This window comes from Nothobranchius furzeri, chromosome 19 (assembly GCF_043380555.1).
Source record: "Nothobranchius furzeri strain GRZ-AD chromosome 19, NfurGRZ-RIMD1, whole genome shotgun sequence".
NCBI lineage: Eukaryota > Metazoa > Chordata > Actinopteri > Cyprinodontiformes > Nothobranchiidae > Nothobranchius > Nothobranchius furzeri.
In genome coordinates, this window is record NC_091759.1 from 9,833,473 (window position 1) to 9,857,493 (window position 24,021).

At 44.2% G+C, this 24,021-nt stretch overlaps 1 protein-coding gene across 1 annotated transcript; it reads left to right on the forward strand.

Moving 5' to 3' along the window:
- Window positions 1–295: 295 nt before the first annotated feature.
- On the forward strand, window positions 296–23,631 carry LOC107394457 (phosphatidylinositol 4-kinase beta). Its single transcript, XM_015973386.3, has 14 exons — window positions 296–483; window positions 5,101–5,580; window positions 5,673–6,148; window positions 6,239–6,682; window positions 19,657–19,884; window positions 19,981–20,232; window positions 20,330–20,436; window positions 20,527–20,631; window positions 20,712–20,835; window positions 20,913–21,026; window positions 22,034–22,185; window positions 22,268–22,400; window positions 22,514–22,634; window positions 23,240–23,631. Exons 2-14 carry the CDS (start codon window positions 5,115–5,117, stop codon window positions 23,419–23,421), a joined length of 2,904 nt encoding a protein of 967 aa, XP_015828872.3. The 5' UTR covers window positions 296–483; window positions 5,101–5,114; the 3' UTR covers window positions 23,422–23,631.
- Window positions 23,632–24,021: the final 390 nt, after the last annotated feature.

The following is a 24,021-nucleotide window of genomic DNA, read 5'->3' on the forward strand; positions in this document are numbered from 1 at the left end:
GAAGCATCTAAAAGAAATATATGCTACGTTCTTGCTTTGTGAGCATAGCGTTGCTCTTTGTACAAAATTAAAAGATAAAAAAACACCAACATTTGGGCAAGTCTCAAAAATATACATATATTTGATAACACATTCATGCTCATATTTTATGTGTTTACGTTTCTGACATAAGTGTCAGGTTAAATATTTTATTCTTCCATGCTTTTATTGTTTAGCCTTACAGGAAGTTGTAAATAATTACAACACAGGCTCTCTTTACGGATGTTGCGTCACCGCTGCTTTAAAGCAGACCGAACTGAGCGAGCAGGCCACAATTTATTCTCAAGCCGATGGATCGTATCCGAGCCTGAAAACCCGGGTTAAACCCACTCTAAAACCTGGATTAAGAACCTGGACCCTAACTGGGACACCCCTCGAGGGAACCTGGATTATCCCTCGCGCGTTGGAGCTTTTAAAACGGAGCGAAGGCGCTTTATTGGCTCGGTAAGTGCCACCGTTTCTTCGCTATTTTCACTTTTTTGACTTTCTTCTCCTTCTGTTTTTGGATAGTTCCGCTTAAAATGGCATTTAGCTGTGTGAGGCCGCTGCTGCAGTGTTAAATACCCGTTCGTGGGCCTGTTGCTGCCCGGCTCCCGTCCTCCTTCCTTTAGTTTGTTTTCATCAGGAGGGAGCGGCTCTCCTCCTCTCCTCCACCTCCACCACCTCCTTGTCCTACTGGCAGACAGGCTCGTGTTCATTTAAACGGCCAATATTCAAGGAGGTTTCTAGTTTTTATCACAAAATGTTTATTAATGTAGTAATAGCTCATTAGTATATACATGTGTAAGTTTTAACAGGAAAAACAGTAAATCAGCTTTTTATTTTACTATATTTACTGTGAATGCAACATAAACAAACATCAACTAAAATGTTTAAGAATAGGGATGTGTGTTGGTGAAATTCTGGCGATACGATACTTATCACGATACAGGGGAGACAATACGATATATCGCGATATATTGCGATACATTCAGTCGGACAATTCTCTACTGTCCACCCCTTGTTCCCTCCTCTTCACGATTGATGTCAGGTTGTTGTTATTGTTGTTGTTAGCCTCAAGGGCAACATGCTGATTATCACTTGTAAGTCGCTTTGGACAAAAGCGTCTGCTAAATACATAAACATGAACATGAACAATTATAGCGATTTTTTTTAGACTAAAATTATTATAGGAAAATTCAATAAATGGTCCAAACTGATACTTAACACGATTAACATGAGGTATCTGAACCATAATAGACGGATTTACATTTCAGTGGTGGAAACTAACTCCATTGCACCCTACTGCTGACTAGCGGACGGCATTTGATTTGCACCAAAAGAAAAGAAAATACACAAATGTTTGCACGTAAATTCTTCCAAAAAATCGATACACAGCTTTTGAACATCGATATAATATCGCAGGAAAAAATATTGCGATATATTGCTATATCGATATTTTCTTACATTCCTAGCTAAGAATGATAAGTGCAGCTGGTAAAAATAGGTTTTCGTCTAAGATTTTCTACCCTTGAGGGGTAAAATCCATCTGGATGGACCTGCATATAATCATTTACTTGTAGAGCTACTAACAGGCACATGCACTGTGCTTAGATTAAAGCAAAACAAAGCTGTGGTTGGCTAAAGCATCCCCCATCATGTGCTGGATTTATAATCCTTTGCCAAAAAAGCCAAATGAAGGTGGAGAAATGTTTCAACTCGAGCCATTTGAATGACTTAATGCAGAAATATAATTTGGGCCAAATAAAGCTAAATTCTAGATTTAACTACCTCTTCATTCTGTTTCATCCAAATCTTGAGAAAACTTGTTACATGTGTATTTCTATTTGTTGCTGAAAGACGAACTTGTCATTCAGATTGTTGCATTTGCATTTTCAAGGCGTGTGGAAGGACCCTGAGTTCATTTAGTTGTGATGTTGTCATAAGTTTCACACTTTGCCCTGAACTGCACACGTCTGTCTTCCATCAGCCCGCTGGGACGTTGCATTCAAAGACCGTCTGGTTATTAAATCAGCTCTCCTGACCTTTAAACTATGTCTTCATCTACTTTTTTCAGTCGAGATATAAAAGGTTCACCAGATCATTCAACTGAAGCAAATATTCAATTGAATTGCTCAAGTATTAATTTTTGATCAAACATTTTCTGCAGCAAAGTTGACACGATTTTCCTGCACAGTTTATTTTTTTTAAAATTTTTTACCAACCTTACCAATGCATACAAATCATTGTCATTAATTGTTTTGAGATAAGTGAGCAAAGAAAAAAAAAGTCTCCATCCCCTTTTATTTATAACGTGACATCAGCCTGAGACGCCACAAAGGGAGAGCAGTAATTGTCAACTGATGATCTGAAACATCTGCAGATGATTTTCAGCTCCAATCCAAACCCCAGTTGAGCAAAGCAACAATAACACCGACAGAAAAATTTACAGCACACACTCCCTTGTGCAAACAACGTCACTATGACAGCAGCAACCTCCACGGCATTCACATCAGGAATCCATCACACGTGCATTAACTCACACTATCGCTGCAGTGAGATGATCTCATGCACAGCTGCACATGATCAGCTCCTCCTATCTACGAGAAGGTTTGGTCTGAATCGCACACTTCAGTCAACTGAAGTCAACTTCAGGGTTCATTTCAAGATCCTGGTTCTGGTCTATAGGGCCTTACATGGACAAGCACCATCTTACATTGGTGATCTTCTTAGTCCCTACACCCCCAGCAGGTCTCTGAGGTCCAGTGATCAAAGCCTACTGGTTGTGCAGCACCAGGCTAAAGACCAAAGGTGACAGATCATTTGCTGCTGTGGCCCCCAGACTCTGGATCTCTCTCCCCCTGAGCCTGAGATCAGTGGACTCAGTGGTCTCCTTTAAAAATCAGCTGAAGACTCACTTGTTCAAGCTGGCTTTTGTATGACCTTCTTCACCTCTCTCTCTTTATTCTGCTCTCGCCACCTATTCCACCTTCCTCAGGATCCACTGATTTCCCTCTTTCCTATTCACTCTCTCTCTTTCTTAACATTTTTTCTTTTAAATCGCAATTGCTTGTTCTTGTTCATTTTAAATATATTTTTAAACATTTTCAAAATGCTTTTTTTCTATTTTTACAATTTTTACATTTTTTGTTTTTGTTTTTGTGAAGCGCCTCGTGATTTTTATCTTGAGAGGCGCTATAGAAATGATATTTTCTTCTTCTTCTTCTTTTAGGGGCTTATTTTAATCAAGTTAAAATAAAAACACTCAGGTTAGAAACTGTTTTATTTATTTATTTTTTAAAGAAGCCGTGATTGGATGAGTTTTTGGAAAAACAAAATAAAAAAAATGTCTTTAAAATCAAAGAGACATCAGAGGAAACATGGAGCTGATGTAAAATGAAAATGGAAACAAGATGCCTCCTCAGGCTGTAGGCTTGCAGATGATGGTGACGATGATGAGGCCTGCGTCACACTGATGGCTCGCCAACAAAAATGGGGATAACTTCCTGTCACCATCACAGATTCTGCAGGATCAACAAAAAACCCCAAAAGAGAACACATTTGTTTTTAATGGCAGAAACATTGTTTTTCTTGTTAATTTTAGAGTCCTTGCTTCTAGATATGCAAATCTGAGCTGATTTGTGGTATTTAGATGACACCCAAATGCAGAAACACACACATCCATCCACCTGTACACAAATGTCACCAAAGCAGAGCTGGAAGTGAAACATATTTAGTGCTTCCAATCAGACACAATCCTTTACTTCACTTCCTTCTGCTAAATCTCAGACGTTGGTCTTGGCTCATGAACAACACACTGTTTGTATTATTATTATTATTATTATAAACAGGAAGTAGAACACAATCATGCTCCAACAGGTAAGTTTTAATACTAAACCTCTATGATGTTCCAGATAACTCGGAAGAAAGAAATAATTGTGTTTGAGAAGTGAGACAAGCTAGAAAAATCATCCTCTCGCCGAAATTTAAAATGGGAATATAATCTATTTTTGTTGGCAATAGTATTTAAAAAAAATCAAAATGATATAATTCAGATGACTTTTTATTTTAAAATAGACATGTGCTTCTAAATGTATAAATGGAAAATGTGATAATTTTCATAAAGAGACAAATCGGGAACAGTGTTTATGGTGCAGTTTCCGAAATGTCTCAAAGTTACAGTTTTCTCTTTCCCGCCTCAAAACGGTTGCAAAGTTGTTGTAATCCAGTCTATATTTAGATAAATTGTGAGTCCGAATGGGCAAAAAATGGAATGGTCTGGTTTACTTAGAAAAGTATACTTGTTTAATTTCTTTTATGATTAGTCACTCTGAGTAGCACTTGTTTGTGTAATGCAATGTAAAATTTCTCTTCGAATCCAATTTCCCACATTAGCCACAGAAAGGGAACAAATGCGAAAATGACTGGGTCAGGTGAGGTGGTGCTCACTCCTCACCCCTGCCACGTGGACCTCAAGGGATAAGCCATGAACCCTGCTCAGTGGTCAACTTTCCCGGCAGCCAATAGGACAGTGGGAGGGTTAAACTTGGCTATTATTTTCATACAGTGCAGGTTCATGAGTCTTACTCATTAGCAGCACAACTCGTTTGCTGCCACTATTTGCTCTTCTTTCTCGGGTAAAAAAAATGCGACAATTTTTAAAAAAATGTTTTAATCTCCAATAATATTAATAATAACACAACCCCGAATATCTTCAGTCATGTTGTGGAGTTGCTAATGCTAATGGTTAGCCTACACTAGCTACTAAAATCAACACTGCCTTCTGCAGCTGCAAGCCAAACTGGGCAAGGCCATGAATGATAATTTACTCTCTGGCATCAAGCTGTCTGGATTTTTCTGGCCCAGTCGTTTTCGCATTTGTTTCCTTTCTGCGGCTAATGCAGGAAATAGGACCGGAAGAGAAATTTTACATGACATTACACAAGCACGTGCTACAATAGGACCGTGGGAGGGTTATTGTCATATGTTAATTGTTAGCAAAGTTATAAGAACCCTGTTTCTGGTAAAATTACTAAAGCACACATTTGTTCAAACGGATTTCTGCTTTGTGTTGTTTTTCAGGCCTTCCTCCCAAAATGGCTGACACCGAGGTCTCCTTGTCCCCAGCTCTTCAACCACTCCATCTTAGCCCCTCCCACTCTGCCCCACCTCCTCCACCTGGCTCTTCCTCTTCCCCAACCACGTTCTCTTGCCCTTCCTCCCCCTCCAGTGCCTCATCTTCTTCTTCATCCTCTTCTTCCTGCTCTGAGAGCTCATCAGACTGCCCTGATCACCATCACCATCATCGTCACCATAATCATCATCCCCGGCCTCAACTTCAGCTTCCCCCACCTCCCAACGGCGAGCAGCCATCTTCCCCCAGCGCCAGCCCTCGCAGCTCCAGTCCCAGCGGGAGCATCGGCAGCACTGGCAGCATCGGCAGCAGCAGCGAGGGCATCGGCAGCAGCGGCGTGTCGAGCGGCGGTGACCAGCGAGAGCCGAGTCCCCTGCTGGACGTAATCTCAGAAGACGCCATGGAGATGGACCTCGGGGTTGACCCAGGTAATCGCAAGAAAAATTATTCCATCCTTTCATCCTTTAATTGTTAAAATCTTGTTCTGGTGACAGTCTGACCCGTTTGTTTTGTTCCCCAGTGATCGATCCGGAGGTGGCGCTTAAAGCTTGCCAGGAAGTGCTTCTTAAGGTCCAGATGCTTGAAAACAAACAGCGACAAGACGACCCAAAGCAACACAACTACTCAGAAACCCCAGAGCTCTGCAGTCCTCCGTGGCACATCAACCCCGACACAAGATTCATCAAAGAAGAAGACGAGGACGAAGGACAGAAAGATGCTGCTAAAACCCAACGAGACCCGTCTCCTTTAGCCCGATCGGAGTCTTCTTCAACGTCCAAGCAGTCTTGGCTGTTGCGCCTGTTTGAATCCAAGCTGTTTGATGTTTCCATGGCGATCTCTTATCTGTATAAGTCGAAGGAGCCTGGAGTCCAGGCGTACATCGGAAACCGCCTGTTCAGTTTCCCTGACAGTGAAGTGGACTTTTACCTGCCACAGCTCCTTAATATGTACGTGCACATGGACACGGAGGTGGGAGATGCTATCAGGCCGTACCTGGTGAGTGTTCACACACCTGCTTTGAGTTACAATTTTGCTCTAGATGTTTTAAGAAGTTCAGTCTAAAGTGAGCATTTGTTTTTTTCTCAGATCAATCGCTGCAAATCGAGCATCACCTTCTCTCTGCTGTCAGCCTGGCTGCTGGGCGCCTACTCCTCCGACATGCACATCTCCACTCAGCGCCACTCCAGAGGCACCAAACTCCGAAAGCACATCCTGTCAGATGAGCTCAAACCTGCTGGAACTACATTTGAAGCACCTCGGCCCATTTCGGGATCAGTTTCCGACAGTCCGCTGTCCTCGCCGCCACACTGTCGCAGTCACCGCAGACACAACAGTAGCAATGTAGATGCCTCCTTGTCCTTCATTACTGGATCTGTCCCAGATGGTACTGATCAGGGGGAGGTGTTTTTTTCCCCGACCAAGAGGACCCATCAGAGGTCCAAGTCAGATGCCACCTTGGTGACCAGTGGACTTGGTGCCAGCCTGAAACGGACAGGAAGTAACCCGAAGGTGGAGGCTGTCCACGAGGAGGTGAGGGGCAGTTGTTGGATATGAGAGAACTCTGTAGGGGGGAGGGCCTGATGGGAATAAAAAAAAGTCATATTTTCAGCCTTTGAGAGATGACCAACCCCAAATTTAATTAGGAAAGTAAAAATAAAAATAACCAAAGCAAAGTCATTTCTGGTCTAGCTAGGGATGGGTACCGAATTCAGTACTTTTTAAGGTACCGACCGAATTCCACAGTACCGACCGAGCACCGATTCACTTCATTTGAAACGGTGCCTCGTTTCGGTACCCGTCCTTCACAACGAGAACTTGCCTAGACAGCTGTGCATGCGCAAGAGTGTCATGTCGTTGGTCGCTGCGAGCGAGTTGTAAACAGAGCAGCATGGTAGAAAGAACACACGCTAAAGCTTGGGTCCACTTCACTAAATGTGATGGGTAACTGGGTGATGATGAAACCAGCAACAACGATCTAAGTGAGACATCCTCATCTTAATCTGCTCCGATAGGTAAATAAAATGTTTAAGATAACGTTATCTTGATTTGTTAGCTTCCGTTTCACTAATGGTGCGTTCGCTTTCTCCTCGGAACTCCGAAATTCCGACTAGATGAACATGAACGCGCTCTAAAGTTTGGCTTCACTTTACTAAATGCGACGGGTGATTGGGTGAAGATGAAACCAGTGACAACGATCTAAGTGTGAGGCATCATTGTTTAAATCTGCTCCAGCAGCTAAATAAACTGTTTAAGATAACGTAGCTTGATATGTTAGCTTCCTATGCCACCATTGTTATCATCTAATGGTGCGTTCGCTTTCTCCTCGGAAATTCTAACTTCCCAGTAGGAAAAATCAAATGAAAAAAGATGGCAAAAGGAATGAAGATACACAGTAAATTTAGTTCACAGTAAAGATGTTTGTTTCAGTTTAATTATCAGCTTATAAAACTACAAGGACGATGTTAAAATACAAACAGTTGCATGTTATTTATCGTGATATTTATCAAATATTGTTATATATTGAGAAAAAAATATATATAATTATAAAAGAGAATTAAAATATTAAACACTCAAAAGTATCGAAAATTGGTACCGTTTAGTACCGGTATCGATTCGTAGGTACAGGGAATTAGTACCGAATCGATTCAAATGTCAAAGGTACCCATCCCTAGCACTCTGCTGTTGATCTTATAATTAGCCAAGGCTGCAGAACACGGATTTGCTGATCATTTATGCCACTTTGTGGTCTTTCACAGAGCGCTGTAAAAAATGTATTTGGTCTGGCCATAGAATGCTGCTTTTTACATCACACAGCCACTCTTTAAACGCATCACATGAATGGCGTGAAATTCGGCGTACTTTGACAGAATAAACGTTTAATTAATAACGCCTGTAGCTGTGGGCACCTTTTCAGTGATGTCACTCACAAAACGGTTTAGTCTGGTCAAAAAACTCATGTAGTGGCAGTGGGCCTTGCCGGATTGCTAAGAAAAGTGTAGATTTAAAGAGCAAGTCACCCCCAAATCTACTTTTTTGTTTTTTTTGTTGATGAACTTTATAAATGCGTGTCTAATCGTGCTGCAGACATGTTCTGACAATAATTTTTCACTTTAGTGCATTTTAGTAAAAATGTTAATTTTCTGCCTTAAACTGTCAGTGTTGTGCCGTTGTCAGGTAAAAACTCCGCGCACTGCATTTGAATTTAAATCTGCCATCGCTATTGGCTAAGAGGTACCCTATGATGTTAGCTGGTATATTATGATGCCACAATGTTGTGTGTGTGTGTGTGTTTGTTTGTTAGTGGCTCCGCCCTCTTGGTCTGCTAGGCAACAGCGGCCTTGTTCGAGATGAGCCAGTTCTGCGCAGATTAGATCACCGGTGATCGGCGCGCAGTGCATGCCGTTTAGATTTGTGTCCGACTTGACGCCGACTTGCTCTGACATCATGTCTACGTAGGCAACGATATCCTCGTGAGATCAAGTTGGTCGCAGATTTTGGAGCAAGGCGCTGCAGTTGCTCTCCACCAGCTGCAAAACCTAGGGGATGACGGGTAACGCCTGGCTCTCACCTGATCTGACCCCGGGTTTCCACGGGAGCCGTCAGCAGCACGTTACTGCAGCAGCACGTCTAGCTGCTGCTTGGCCCTTCCCACGAGACGCGACGCAGCAGGGGAGCAGCTGTCACCGACAGGGCACGAAGTCACACGAGTGACTTCGTCAGTAAACACAACAACAAGCAGGAGAAAACTACAACATGGCTCCAAAATGTTTGTGTTTTTATATTCTGTCCGTTTTATAATCGCCAATACGGACCTGAAAAACAAAGGAGACCGCTAGCTAGGTGATAACTTCTCACGGGGACGCACAGTTAGTAACCTTTTTTAAAGTAAAGCGACCGGAAGGCAGTACGTTCTTTATTCTGAAAATCTCGGGAGCTTCTCTCCTTTTCCGCGTCCGATTTCCTGTCTTTCCTTCCCCAAAAATGTCGAACTTGACCCGTTTCAGAGGCGTCGCGCGTAGGAAATAGAACCGGCGAGTAAAGGCCGCGACATGCTGCTCCTGAGACGCGGCCGACTCGCGCTGCTGACGGCTGCTGACGGCTGCTGTGGAAAAGGTTCTGTTGACCACAGCCGTTCCTATCAGCAGCTATGACGTGCTGCTGCAGTAACGTGCTGCTGACGGCTGCTGTGGAAAGCCGGGGTAAGATCTGATTGGTTCACATTTTGATCCAAACATCCAGTGGTAGTACATGAAATGTTAGTTGGTCACATGTATTCTGTAAATCATGTTATGTTGATGATGACAACTATATGGGCCATAAAGAGAAATGTGATTTGTGTTATTTTGTCACGTTTCCTATGAGCACACTAAACCTACAGCTGACAACCTTTACTTATTATTAGTCATATCTTCATATACAGTATATGATATCCACAAGCACGTGAGGATGTGTTTCGGTTGCTAACAGGCACCAGAATTAAAATAAGTAATTAAACAAGTATGAACTCTAACGCGATATCTTCATCCATCATCACCCGCAAGCTACATATGTAGGGAAATCTGTCAGACTTAAATGCCGGCTTTTAGCCACTCCCCCTGCTGCGTCCGTCGGCTCTCGTCTGTTTTCCAGGTTAGGCACCGCTCAACTCGAACAAGGCCAACATTTGTTACATTTTTCAAACAGGAAGTCGGAGTAGAGTAAGACTCAGGTAGGGGGTGACTTGCTCTTTAAGTAAAGAAAACCTAAAATTTTTAAGTTTTTTTTAAAATTATTATAGGTCCAGAGTTGTGACTGCCTTCAATTTAGTATCTGTGTGTCAGAATGAGAAAGAACAGATGCGACAAAATAAAAAAGTAAATTAAGATGAGTTCCCAACAAATGAAAGAATCACGACACTCTGTGACTGAACTGTGGTTTAGACATTTTTTATAATATTCGCGTGAATCTTTCAGAACTTTTAATAATAATAATAATAATAATAATAATAATAATTAATAATAATAACTATTTATTTGCAATTTAGATAATCCCAAATTTATTGTTAATACAAATCATCACTCAAACTGAAAACTTGCTTGTTGTCTTCTGGTATCGTCGTCTTCCTCCGCTTATCCGGGTCACGGGGGCAGCATCCCAACTAGGGAGCTCCAGACCATCCTCTCCCCGGCCTTCTCCACCAGCACCTCCGGCAGGACCCCAAGGCGTTCCCGGACCAGACTGGAGATGTAACCTCTCCAACGTGTCCTGGGTCGACCCGGGGGCCTCCTGCCGGCAGGACATGCCCGAAACACCTCCCCGGGGAGGCGTCCCGACCAGATGCCCAAACCACCTCAACTGGCTCCTTTCGATCCGGAGGAGCAGCGGTTCTACTCCGAGTCCCTCCCGAATGTCCGAGCTCCTCACCCTATCTCTAATGCTGAGCCCAGCCACCCTACGGAGGAAACTCATTTCGGCCGCTTGTATCCGCGATCTCGTTCTTTCGGTCATTACCCAAAGCTCATGACCATAGGTGAGGATTGGGACGTAGATCGACCGGTAAATCGAGAGCCTGGCTTTCTGGCTCAGCTCCCTCTTCACCACGACAGATCGGCTCAGCGTCCGCATCACTGCACACGCCGAACCAATCCGCCTGTCGATCTCCCGATCCCTCCTACCCTCACTCGTGAACAAGACCCAGAGATACTTAAACTCCTCCATTTGAGGTAGGACCTCTCTCCCGACCCGGAGTGTGCAAGCCACCCTTTTCCGGTCGAGATCCATGGTCTCAGATTTGGAGGTGCTGATCCTCATCCCAGCCGCTTCACACTCGGCTGCAAACCTACCCAGCAAGAGCTGAAGGTCAGAGCTGGATCTTTCATGGAAGTAAATTCAAAGAGTCGGCGTACCCGGCCCGGAGGGTTACCGGGGTCCCACCCTGGAGCCAGGCCTGGGGTTGGGGCCCGTGACCTGGTGGCTGGGCCTTCGCCCATGGGGCCCGGCCGGGCCCAGCCCGAACCGGATACATGGGCTCAACCAACTGTGGACCCACCACCCGCAGGAGGAACATGACGGGTCCGGTGCAGTGTGGATCTGGTGGCAGACCGAGGTTGGCGGTCCAATCCCCAGACAAGGAAACTGGTTTTTGGGACATGGAACGTCACCTTGCTGGCGGGGAAGGAGCAGGAGCTTGTGGCGGAGGTTGAGCGGTACCGCCTAGATATAGTCGGATTCACCTCGACACATAGCATTGGCTCTGGAACCCAAGTCCTTTTAGAGGGGTTGGACACTCTCCTTTGCTGGAGTTGCTCCGGGTGAGAGGCGGAGGGCTGGGGTTGGCTTTTTGTTAGTCCCAAGACTCTCTGCCTGTGTGTTGGGGTTTACCCCGGGGGACGAGAGGGTAGCTTCTCTGCGCCTTCGGGTCGGGGAACGGGTCCTGACTGTTGTTTGTGCTTATGGGCCAAATATCAGTTCAAAGTACCCACCCTTTTTGGAGTCCCTGGGACGAGTGCTAGATAGTGCTCCATCAGGGGACTCCATTGTCCTGCTGGGGGACTTCAATGCTCACGTGGGCATTGACAGCATGACCTGGAGGGGTGTGATTGGGAGGAACTTGGGAGCCTGATCTGAACTCGAGTGGTGTTTCGTTATTGGACTTCTGTGCAAGCCGCAGTTTGGCCATAACGAACACCATGTTCGAACATAAGGATGCCCATCGGTACACTTGGTACCAGGGCAGCCTAGGTTGCAGGTCGATGATAGACTTTGTAGTCATATCATCTGACCTGCAGCCGTATGTTTTGGACACCCGAGTGAAGAGAGGAGCGGAGCTGTCAACTGATAACCACCTGGTGGTGAGTTGGATCAGATGGCAGGGAAGATGCCGCGTAGACCTGGCAGACCCAAACGCATAGTGAGGGTCTGCTGGGAACGCCTGGCAGAAGAACCTGTCAAGACAGTCTTCAACTCCCAGTTAAAGTTAATATCCAAAGTTAATATTAACTCTATAAAACCATTGATATATTAATCTAGTGGATATAAAGGACTGGGCTTGCTGGGAAAAAACAAATTTACTTGAAACCTTTTATTTTTTACGGTATATGTGACTCATAGTCGTGATCAGAGTGTGCAAAGAAAACTAAGATTATCACGTTTTCTTTGTATTTTCTGCTTATTAGTTGATCTTGTTTTGCTCCTTCGCTGCATCTCTCATGCTTGACTCCATTTCTTTAATTGGTTTGATCGGTTTCTGCGGTGGAGTAAAACTCTTATTGTTCATCGACACGTGGGAGAAAACAGATTGGTCCTAAGTCATCTTCAGCCCATCAAATAACCTTTTGATGTTATCATTTTAACATAAAATAAACAAGGCATCAGTTTTATTTTGAAGAGTGGATCCTCTAATTTTCTTTCAAATATCAGTAACCAGCATCTGTTAGAAGTTTATCTGCTTCCCAGATGTGTTGGGGAGCAGGTATCTGTAGCTTATCTGCAAACAGGAAGTAACTTGGTTCAGATCTAAAGTCTGGGACGTATAACAGGCAGGTTTAGATTTTGAGATTCTTTCTTTCCTCACATTGAAATAAATCTTTAGACATTCTGTGACAAACAAACCAAAAGCCGATTATCATTGACCCTCTTGTTGGAGCTGCTGAAACATCTTGTGATTCCTCCTAATCAGCTGTAACACGCTCAGATGAGGGAGGTTTTCAGTCTGACGTTACAGCAGAGAAAATGAGAGATAAAGGTGTCTCTTCTGTGTTGCTCTCAGCCTCACATTCCTGGCTGGCGGCTTAGTCACATGAAGAGTCTCTGTTGGCTGAGATCCAGACACATTGTGTGATGTGATTGGAATAAGGACCAGAGGAACGAGGGAAAGAAAACTCCGACTCCCCTTCTCCTGTTTGATGGCATTCCAACTGATGTTATGTTTTAACCCTCCCACTGTCTTTATGGGTGACCCCGCGAGGAAAGTTGACCATTGAGCAGGGCTGATGGTTTATCCCCTGAGGTCCACGTGACAGGGGTGAGGTGGTGCTCACTCCACGTGGACCCAAGGGATAAACCATCAACCCTGCTCAATGGTCAACTTTCTTCGCGGGGTCACCCATAAAGACAGTGGGAGGGTTAAAGTAGTTAAATCCTACCCTGGAAAAAAGGAGAGAGACAGAAGAAAACCAGGACAGCTAATCTTTATTTTCTGCAGCTGAACTTGTGAACTCCTGATAAGGAAAGCCAAAGGGAAAGCTGATGTCTTTCATTTTGATCCTGATGTTTTCTTAGCTGAATAAGCGAGGAATTCTGGGACTTGGATTGAATATTACAAAATAACAGTAAAGAAATCAGGACCTCAACGGCCAACGAAGTTAGGCTCCCACTATCTGTTGCCATGGTGATTCACACTCTAAGATGTGATTTAGCCGTGAAACACAAAAAACACAGTTTAACCTGAAGTTACCTTTTTAAAGCCACGTCACAGAACACAGAATCGCTGAGCTTTACAAGATGTGCTTCTTTTCTAAAGGGCCAGGATTTAAGATATATCAAATACCTACAATTCCTGTAAAGACCAAGTTCACTGGAGTTTTTGACAATTAAAATTGTGCCCACATTTTCTAAGTTAACACATCTCTTTTAACAAAGGTTGTTTCTGCATCTTGCTTCAGTCCCCCCCCCCACCCCCACCCCCACCCCACACACACACCCACCCCCGCGCGCAGCGACCGCAAACTCACTGATGCGCCTGCAGCCTCTCAGAGTTGCTGCTGCTCTAAACATTAAAATAATTATTTCATTTTCTGTTCCTCACTTCTGATTACCTTCAATGGTGTCTGTTTGTTGCAACCACTAGGTACAAAAACTAACTTGTTTTTATTTGACTATTTTTCTGTCCAGTCTCTGTTTATTATCTTCCTGCATCTCCTCTCAATCCTAAAGAGAAACTGCTACCTGGGTTCATATATATTCACCTTATGAGTTAGCTTTGAACAGCAGTTTTAAAAGATCTACTGGCCGCAAATGTAGCGTAGTGCGCGCCGCACATGGGCCGCATTGATGAGATGAAATCACCGGAGGACAAAACAGGTGATGCGCCCCGCTCCACAGCAGCGAAACGCATCAGGCACAAATAAAAGACAGAAAACATAAAAGGAAATGAGCCGACATGAACGATCGCGTGTTAAATTTGTTTTTGAGGTGGTGACACCTGATTTGATAATGTTACTGTGGGCGCAGATGTCTGGAGCGCGTCAACAATCAGAGCTTTGCATGCGCAAGCTGGTTAGGATGGGGGTGAGGGGAAGGTTAAGTTGCAAGAGGGTAAAGGTCATAATTTGGTCAGATGTCTGTTTTACGGCGGGCGTCAGATACCGACGCTCTGGCACAGCGCGTTGCCTCCCTACGCGCAGGGGCTCGTCACCTGCAGTCTTCTCCGAGGACTGCATCTTGTCGGTCATTATCATGTGACAGCGACTAGTCGATGACAGGCATAAAAAGTCACTACAGAGCAGTGAAGTCGACTAGTTGATACAACCCCTACTGGGGAGCCATATTTACTAGTTACTTTTGTAATTAAGTCGCTCTCTCCGAGTTTGACACACAGGCTAAACGTGAAAATAGTCAACATAGATGGGGAAGCTCAAATTAGAAAAGCTACTCAGATTTACGTCACTGAAAAGAAGCATTCATGGACTCAGTCATTTTGACTCGTAACAGGGAAGGCCGTTGTTGATTTAGCGTCCGGGAGAGAGCAGAGCGGTTAAATCGTTAAATTTGATGAATCATACAAATTTAATGCCAAAGTCGTTTCAAATGAATTCCTGAGCCAACACTGTTTTTGTTATTTTCTTCTCTAAGGTCACACAATCCCAACAAACATGGAGCACTGTGATTGGTGAGACAAAACCTTTTGGGCCAATGGTAGACCTGCTGAGCATGGCTAGATTCATCTGCAGGGCAAAATCTGTTTGCTACTGCTACGATCGGTTTAGATTTCTACGCCATTATATTGGTTTTGGTCATCACTTGTAATACAGCACAGCTATAAATGCATCAAATCTAAGGTCAGTGTCTGCAAAATAACTGAGTTAGCAGTATTTTTGTGTGTTCTTAGCCTAACACAGCCCAAACCTTAAACATTACCCTAAACCTAGCTATCAGGCTAGCTTCAATCAGCATAACAAAGAAAGGTAGTCATGGTGCGTTCGATTTGTCCTCGGAACTCGGAAATCCCTACTTCCGAGTAGGAAAGTTCAAACGAAACGCCCTCCAAAGTCGGACCTCCGAATCGGAAACTTGGAAGAATTTCAGAACTCCAACCTCGACATCCAAAAAGGCAGCTCTCCGTATCGACAACTGTAACTTTTGGGTGAAATGTGTTTATTTTACAAAACACACTTTTAAGAGCGCATTTAAAACGATGTTACATGTAGTGCTTGCAACTCTAAGCTGGTCAAACTAAAAGTTTTGTTTGCATGTTGAACGTACAGCTTAAAAATATGTTATTAAGAGGAATCTACAAACAATGGCTACTTGGGTGGTGTGCGTCGTCTTATTGGAATCCTGACTTCTCCGACTACGGTAACCAGAACGCAGTTAACTCTGCTGTGACGGCATTCCCATTTCCGAGGTAAATCGAAAGCACCATCAGTTCTACATTAAGTCAAGACTTTCAGATCTTTTCATCTAATTATTCATGAGATAGGCAAATGCACCCAGACCTCATTTCCCACAGCTGAAGACACGACTTTATGTTTTTGGTGATACTTTATACTTCAGGGCTCCTATGGGCGTTGAAAGTGTAGCTGAAATAGTTTCATCACAGTGGGGCAGATACTGATACCTGTTTCTTGTACATCTTTGACCTGCTGATGCTGATAGTTGAGTTTTAGATCAGCCAGGAAAGCTGAGTATCAGGTAGTTCTGATCACCAACAAATGTGTATTTGTACATTAGGTTTAGATCCACGGCGTCAACGAAATTTGTATTTAAATTTATAGTTTAGCATAATCTGAAAAAAAAACATGTTCTTATTCAAAGTATTTGTTGCGTTCCACGTGCTCTTATTTAATCTTGCCTTTCAAATGAGGCACCGTCCTCCCCTTTTGATGGCTAAACTTGTCTGCTGTTGTTTTTTTAAGTTTATGCAAAAAAAAAAAAGAAGATGGCAGAACCAGGGCACAACTTATCACCGGTGTATGATGCATACCCCAAAAATGCCCCTCTATTCAGGGTTCTCACTTGAAAGTGTTTCAAGCACTTTTTTAAAGAACTAGGAAGGGAAATAATCATTTTGATTATTTAATTTTGTCGATGCCTATTCTGTGATCAATTTGGCCGATCCAGACTCCTGAGTAAGCACATCAAGATTATTTCTAGATCAGCAGCTTGGCTGATTATTACACACTCTGTGGGTTCATGATGCAAAGAAATCTCTGCTGAAAGGATCAACAAAATCTGAACTCCTGTTGACTGCTCTGTTCAGGTCGAGCTTGTCCAACCTGCAGCAGAATCTCAGTTCAGCTAAAGATTATTGGAAAGACGTCGGCAAAGCCACGTGCCTCACTGGTTGCTCAGTTTGACACAAAGATGGTATCAGACACGCATTTGCAGTCAGGCTTCAGGAAGTCCGCGGTTCTTCCCTCCCTCTGTCTTCAGAGACCTTCTCTGGCTTATTTAGTCAGCGGATCAAACAAATAACCAGAACCAAAAATCCAAGATCTGCTTTTAATTTTTGTTTTGTTAACTGGCACAAAAAAGGACATTTCTCTGTAGGATATTTATCACATTTAAATTATTGTTCCTGTTTGTTTTTGCTGTTGAATTCATAACAAGAAGAAGCCTAAAACTTCTGTTTTTTGTCTCTGCATCACAAAGAGATGCAGCGTGACGCTCGACTATGTAGAAATCTGAGATGATGCGGTGAAACACGAACTCCCTGGCGAGACCTCTCTAAGTTGTCATGGTGACCGGGAGGGATGGACAAAGGGGAGAGATGAGTGTCGTCTTTCAGCGAGAGGCTTTGGATTCAATAACAGAGCGAGAGGACCAGATTCTGTTTACAGTATTCATGATTTAAATGTAAACTTCTTACAGATGAAAATGTTTTTAAATCATTTTTAATGTCATTTTTAGATGTTTTGTCTCAGCAGTAATTGTCTGAAGGGATTTGTAACTTTTAGCCTGGAACATTGAAAGACAGAGAAATCTGTGTTTGTTATAAGAAACGTTCCTGTCTGCTGGGATCGGTTTCATCTCTGAAAGTCTCACTGAAGAACACAGACTCTTCCACTCTACACATCAATGCCTTTGCAGAATCCTTTTTGTTGTACTTTCTAAGGGAGCAGATTAGTGGTGCTTTTACGTCTGCTGATTCCTTATCTCGACACCCAACCTGTTCCAGAACAGGTTGGGTTTCCAGCACGAACCGCCGCTGTGACATAACCCGGGAAAGGAGAGAACCAGTTTTGTGATACTGAAAACCCTCAAACTGACCCTTGAAATGAACTAAATCAGATGCTATAATCCTGATTCAGAGTACTGACGTAGGGTCCGGGTCAGTAAAGGGCCTGTGGGGGATTTGAACCCACGTGATGCTCAGAAGACAGCCTGGTTGTCGTGTGACTCAGCTGCTTTTTCAGAAAGCAGAAATGGACTAAAGCCAAGTTTATATGCAGAATTCATTCTAAACACCTTGTTTTGACATGTTTTTGTTGGTTTTAATTGACTAAATTCTGACCTGGTTTATAGCAAAACATGCTAAAAAGTAATATATGTGATGGCAAGAATCTGGCAATACAATATAAATTCAATATGTTAAGATAATAAAAGCCAGATGAAATTTGCAATTTTTAAGACTGAATTACATCTGAAACCTCAGGCCCGAAGCTTCCAGGACACATCCTGTGTTATGCAGATTTGTTAGGTCAGAATGAAAGTGGTAAAACCTGCTGCCTCCTAGCAGTCGGGGTTTGAATTACACCACAAAAAACAAATTGCATGTAAATTGTCAATAAAAACCTGATACACTGCTTTTAAAGGGGCATTATAGAAGTTTGACAGCCAAAACATGTATAGAAATAATGAATTTCTTCTTAAAACATTCTCCTGCAATGTCCTGGTCCTGTAGAATGAGCCCTGGCATTTTTACTGTGATTGCCTGTTTTTCTGTAAAATCATAGAAAAAGAGAGCTGCTCGGGTCGAGCAGGCTGCTTCATGCACGTTCACGCTCAGGCATAGCCCTCCGAACGGTTCTTACATGTTACAGATACTAGTAACGTCACTGGCACGTTAGCTCGCCTGGTAAGTCGTTGGTCTTATGTGCTGAAGACCGGGGTTCGATTCCAGATGTGGATATAGTTTATTTAGTTTCTTTTTTTACGTTAATGTTATATTTTTTTACAGTAAGATGGACAAATTTTTATTTGAGACTCGCCGAACGGCATTGAATTCAGATAAAAAAGAAGTGGTTTCAACTTTCATTTTGGAACAATTTTTCAAGCAAGGGAAGGGAATGATCTGAGCATGCAGGAGGACTGACCCATCATAAACATTTGTCGGCTGTGCTGAAGAGAAAGGTACAGAACCAAATTATTTAATTAATTAGCTGCGTGCCCTCTGTCCTCTGGGACACACACACACACACACACACACACACACACACACACACACACACACACACACACACACACACACACACACACACACACACACACACACACACACACAGACACACACACACGGAGCTGACTGTCTCAGCTGCTATTTTAGTTAAGGAGTGTGCACGTACAGCATACGCGCTTCGTGCACGAGTCTACTATTGAAGCTGCCGTTACGCTTTTGGCCTGAGGGGGCAATCACGAGCGTAAAAATTCAAAACTCCGTAAAGTCCCTTTAAAGATTGAACGAGGACCAATTGCAGCTCCACCTCTCCTGAGTCTGTGTGTGACATCTTGTCTGTTGTCCATTACCTGACCCATCTGAACTCAGCCAATTGTTTACTCTGTTGTTCACGTGTGTGTGTGCGCGTGCGTGCGCGCGAGTGTGTGGGTGAGTGTACGTTCACCTTGGAAATTGGTTGCGGGAGGGGAAGTGTAATTGTCAATTGTTTTATACTTGGGGAGGGTGCTGGGATGGGAAATATGGGATCTTTGGGGCCATTTTAATCTGTGAAGCACTTTGAGTTGCATTTTTTTGTATGAAAAGTGCTTTATAAATAAAGTTGATTTGATTTGTCTTCTTCTGCGCATGCGATTCGCTTTGGGGCAGCGAATCGTTCACACTGGGGAGTGTTTGCTATCGCAGTTCAGTTATAATGTGAACAACCACACAAAAAAACTAAATTGGAATTGAACATTAAGTCCTGCAGTGTGAACGTAGCCTAAATATCTTCTTTTTTTCCCTGAATGTTAAAAGCTTCCTAAACACTTGATTTAATCTTGCTGAAGTATTTGGGTTTCTGTTGTTTCTTTGTAATCACCACCTTTTTAAAGCTTCTCATAAAGTTGTTTTTGCTTCGTCTCGTTTGCAGCCAGATCGTCTTCGTCCTCAGCGGGAGTTTGTAAAGTCTCTGTTCGGCATCGGGAAGCGGTTAGCCACGCTGCCAACCAAAGAACAGAAGACTCAGCGGCTGATCTCAGAGCTGTCGCTGCTCAATGGCAAGCTGCCGGCTCGGGTTTGGTTACCGACCGCTGATCATCAGCACCACGTCTGCAGGGTCCCCCACACCCAAGCTGTGGTCCTGAACTCCAAAGACAAGGTGAGAACCTCGCGCTGTCAGCAACTCTGATCACATGAAGAACAGCTCACAGTTAAAGACACAACGGCTAACATCACATTTCCTCTCCTCCTCCAGGCTCCCTACATCATCTACGTAGAGGTTTTAGAGTGTGAAAGCTTCGAGACGTCTCCGGTTCCCGTTCGGATCTCTGAGACCAGGATTCGTACGGCCCGTTCCGCTGAGAACCTGGACTGTGGAACGGCGGCTAATGCTAACAGTAGCATCATGACGTCAGAACACCGAGCGGGAAGCTTCTCCACCGTCCCAAACTATGATAACGACGACGAGGCGTGGGCCACTGATGATATCGGACAGCTCCAAGTAGAGGTACTCTTACAAGAAACTTTATTCTTTGAAAGTCCCAATAAGTCTTCGGAGTTTTTCGTGTCCTTGTCAGGAATATTAACCAGTTTGTGTGTTTCAGGGAGAGGCCCAGACCAGCAGCAGTGATAACATCAGTCAGTTTTCAGTAGACAGCATCACAAGTCTGGAGAGCAAGGAGCCAGTGTTCATCGCTGCCGGAGACATCAGGTAGACACACCCCGCTGGAGGACGTTGGTGTCCCTGAAGTGTGTATTTGTTACCGTCGTCCAGCTTTGATCTCTGTTGGTGTCGTTTCAGACGCCGTCTCTCAGAGAACCTGGCTCAAACACCCACTACATTCAAGAGGGACCCTGAAGACCCATCAGCTGTCGCCCTCAAGGAGCCCTGGCAGGAGAAAGTCAGGTAGGTCTTTTTTTTTAGAAGAAAGGATGACCCTTCATCAACTTGATACTGTTGCTGTTAAACTTTGTATTTGTGTTCAGGCGGATCAGAGAAGCCTCTCCGTACGGTCACCTCCCTAACTGGAGGTTGCTGTCGGTCATCGTGAAATGTGGAGATGACCTGAGGCAGGAGCTGCTGGCCTATCAGGTTCTCAAACAGCTACAGGTACAAACAGCCCCGAACCACCCTGGCACACGTACGCACAGATTTTATCATTTAATTTACTCCGTTTGTGTCCTCAGTCCATCTGGCAGCAGGAGAGAGTTCCTCTGTGGATCAAACCTTATAAGATCCTGGTGATGTCCTCAGACAGCGGGATGATCGAGCCCGTCCTCAACGCTGTCTCTCTGCACCAGGTGGGCAAAGGATCCTGGGAAAGGACCCTGCTGAAGCATTCATGTGAAACAGTTTGTGATCTGACGCCGGGGACACACCGGCCGCGGAAGCGCCGCGAAGCGCCGAGAAGCGAATCGCTCACGAAATTCGGCCGCTGCTCGCCGCTCCTCAGTTCAGATCAGACGCGCCCCAGTCGAGGCGCGCCTCGGCTCAGCTGTAGTTTTTCTTTTAAACACTTGGTGTCCTCCATTTCCTCTCTGCCTTTTCTCAGCTCTTTTCCTCTACGTTTGAGTGTGTGTGTGTGTGTGTGTGTGTGTGTGTGTGTGTGTGTGTGTGTGTGTGTGTGTGTGTGTTAACCTATGGTATGAGTTGTTTCTGCCAGTTGAATCTCTTGGAACCCGCTCCAATTCTGCAGCTGTATCCTAGCAGTTTCTTCCGAAATGGGTACGTAAATAATCGTGTTTTTCGGGGGTCGTACAGCTCCTTGTGTTTCTCAACTTCCATAATTAATTTAAAGTCATCCATCTTAACTGCTTGCCTCAGACTTTCTGCCTCTCTGTCCTGTTTGCTCCGGTGAAAAGACACCCAAAACCACACCCCCCTTCACGTGGTCACACACGCACACAAGTTCGATGTGTGTGTTTGTGTGTGCGTGTTCGTGTGGTTTTTCTGCAGTGTCTGATGACGAACACATTTGACTAGTGGGGAATTTTATTTTGAAATGCTTTATTTTGTTAACTTTACCGGCCTGCCTCTTGTGTCTAGGTTTGACTTCCTGCCAGAATTGACGCGATTCACCCGCGGCTCGCGAAAAAAATAGAGCCGACGCCGAAATGATCGCTGCACGGCGTGAGGCGATTTGCGGCGCTTCGGCGGCCCATGTGGTCTATAGAATAGCTTAACAAGGGCGCCGAATGAAGGCGGCCCCATTTTCGCGGCGCTTCCGCGGCCAGTGTGTCCCCGGCGTTATGTTGACATAAAACGGTGCTCAGATCAATTATTTACTTATTTATCTTTTGTCTGCCAGGTGAGAAAGCAGAGTCAGTTGTCGCTACTCGACTACTTCCTGCAGGAACACGGCAGCTTCACCACCGAGGCTTTCCTCACCGCTCAGAGGAACTTTGTCCAGAGCTGCGCTGGATACAGCCTCATCTGTTACCTGCTGCAGGTCAAGGACAGGTGAGGAAAACACAACGTCTCTGCACCATGTCGGGTTTGGGGTCTCGGAACCTTCTCACACATCCTCCTGTGATCGCTGCAGACACAACGGGAACATCCTGCTGGACTCCGAAGGCCACATCATCCACATCGACTTCGGCTTCATTCTCTCCAGCTCTCCTCGCAACCTTGGCTTCGAGACGTCAGCCTTCAAACTCACGTCAGAGTTTGTAGACGTACGTTTTGGGTATTTATTTTTTTGGGGGGAAAGGATTAAATTCCTGTTAAAATTAGACAGAGAAGCTCAGATCCTCGTTTAAACAAACACCTTTTCATCTGGTGTTTCCAGGTGATGGGCGGCCTCGATGGAGACATGTTTATCTACTACAAGATGCTGATGCTTCAGGGTCTGATTGCGGCCAGGAAGCACATGGAGAAAGTCCTGCAGATAGTGGAGATCATGCAACAAGGTAACACGTGTAACACACTCCACAGCTGTAATGGCTTTCTACGATTGGATCTAGGGATGTGTATTTTTGAAATTCTGGCGATACGATACATATCACGATACAGGGGAGATTATACGATATATCACGATATATTGCGATACATTCAGTCACAGACGTTACAAGCAATTTTTTTTTTACTGAATTTATTGTAAGAATGTTCAATAAACAGTCCAAACTGATACGTAATATGTTTAACATGAGGTATCTGAACCATGATGGAGGGATTTACATTTCAGTGGTGGAAACAAAACCCGCTGCACACTACTGCCAACTAGCGGGTGGCGATTGAATTGCGCAAAATGAAAAGAAAATACACAAATATTTGCATGTCAATTCTTTCAGGACTTAGATACACGGCTTTTGAATATCGATGTAATAATCGCAGGAAAAAATATCACGATATATTGCCATATTGATATTTCCGATACACGGCTTTTGAATATCGATATAATATTGCTGGGAAAAATATCACGACATATTGCCATATCGATATTTTCTTACATCCCTAATTGGATCACAAAAGTAAAATCCCGCTCTCCACCTTTATGTCCTCCGTGTGTTCCTAGGTTCCCACCTGCCCTGTTTCCATGGCTCCAGCACCATCCGAGGCCTGAAGGAGCGCTTCCACATGTCTCTGACAGAGGAGCAGCTCCAGCTGCTGGTGGAGCAGCTGGTGGACGGATCCATGCGCTCCATCACCACCAAACTCTACGACTCCTTCCAGTACGTCACTAACGGCATCATGTGACCCGTCACACCAGGCGGGGCACATTTAAGCTCTGTGCACAAAGTGGCGGCTTGATTTCTTTTTAGTTTTTCTCCTTCTGATGGAAGTCAGGAGCTAAACACGACACCGACTGGATTCACTGGATTGGAATACTGTGATTCTTTTGGAATCTTAACGGATTGATCCGATCAGCTTTTTGCTGGGATCTTGGAAAGGAAAGAATCTGGAACTTTTCTGCATCAAAATTAAATAAACAGTATAAAAAAGGCCAGAGGCATAAAAGACGTTTATCATCCGAGCTGCTGCCTGTGATGGATTTATTTTAGACCCCGTTGGACTTCTGCTGGACTTAACTCTGAACGGTTTGTGCAGCTGCTGCTGAAGACGGAGAAACGGAAGATCGTCAGATTTTAACTTTATTAAACCCTCGAAACCTGCACGGCGCAAAAGGCGAAAGCGACTTTCGAATCGGCCACAACTCCACAACGAACTCGACGAGCTGCAGCGACAAATATGAAACGGAAAACTAAATGGCCAGCTGTGAGATTTCAGGGGATTTGGCAGATGATGAAAACCACAGAAAAGATCCACTTTCTTATTACTTTAAGAAGAAAACTTGGA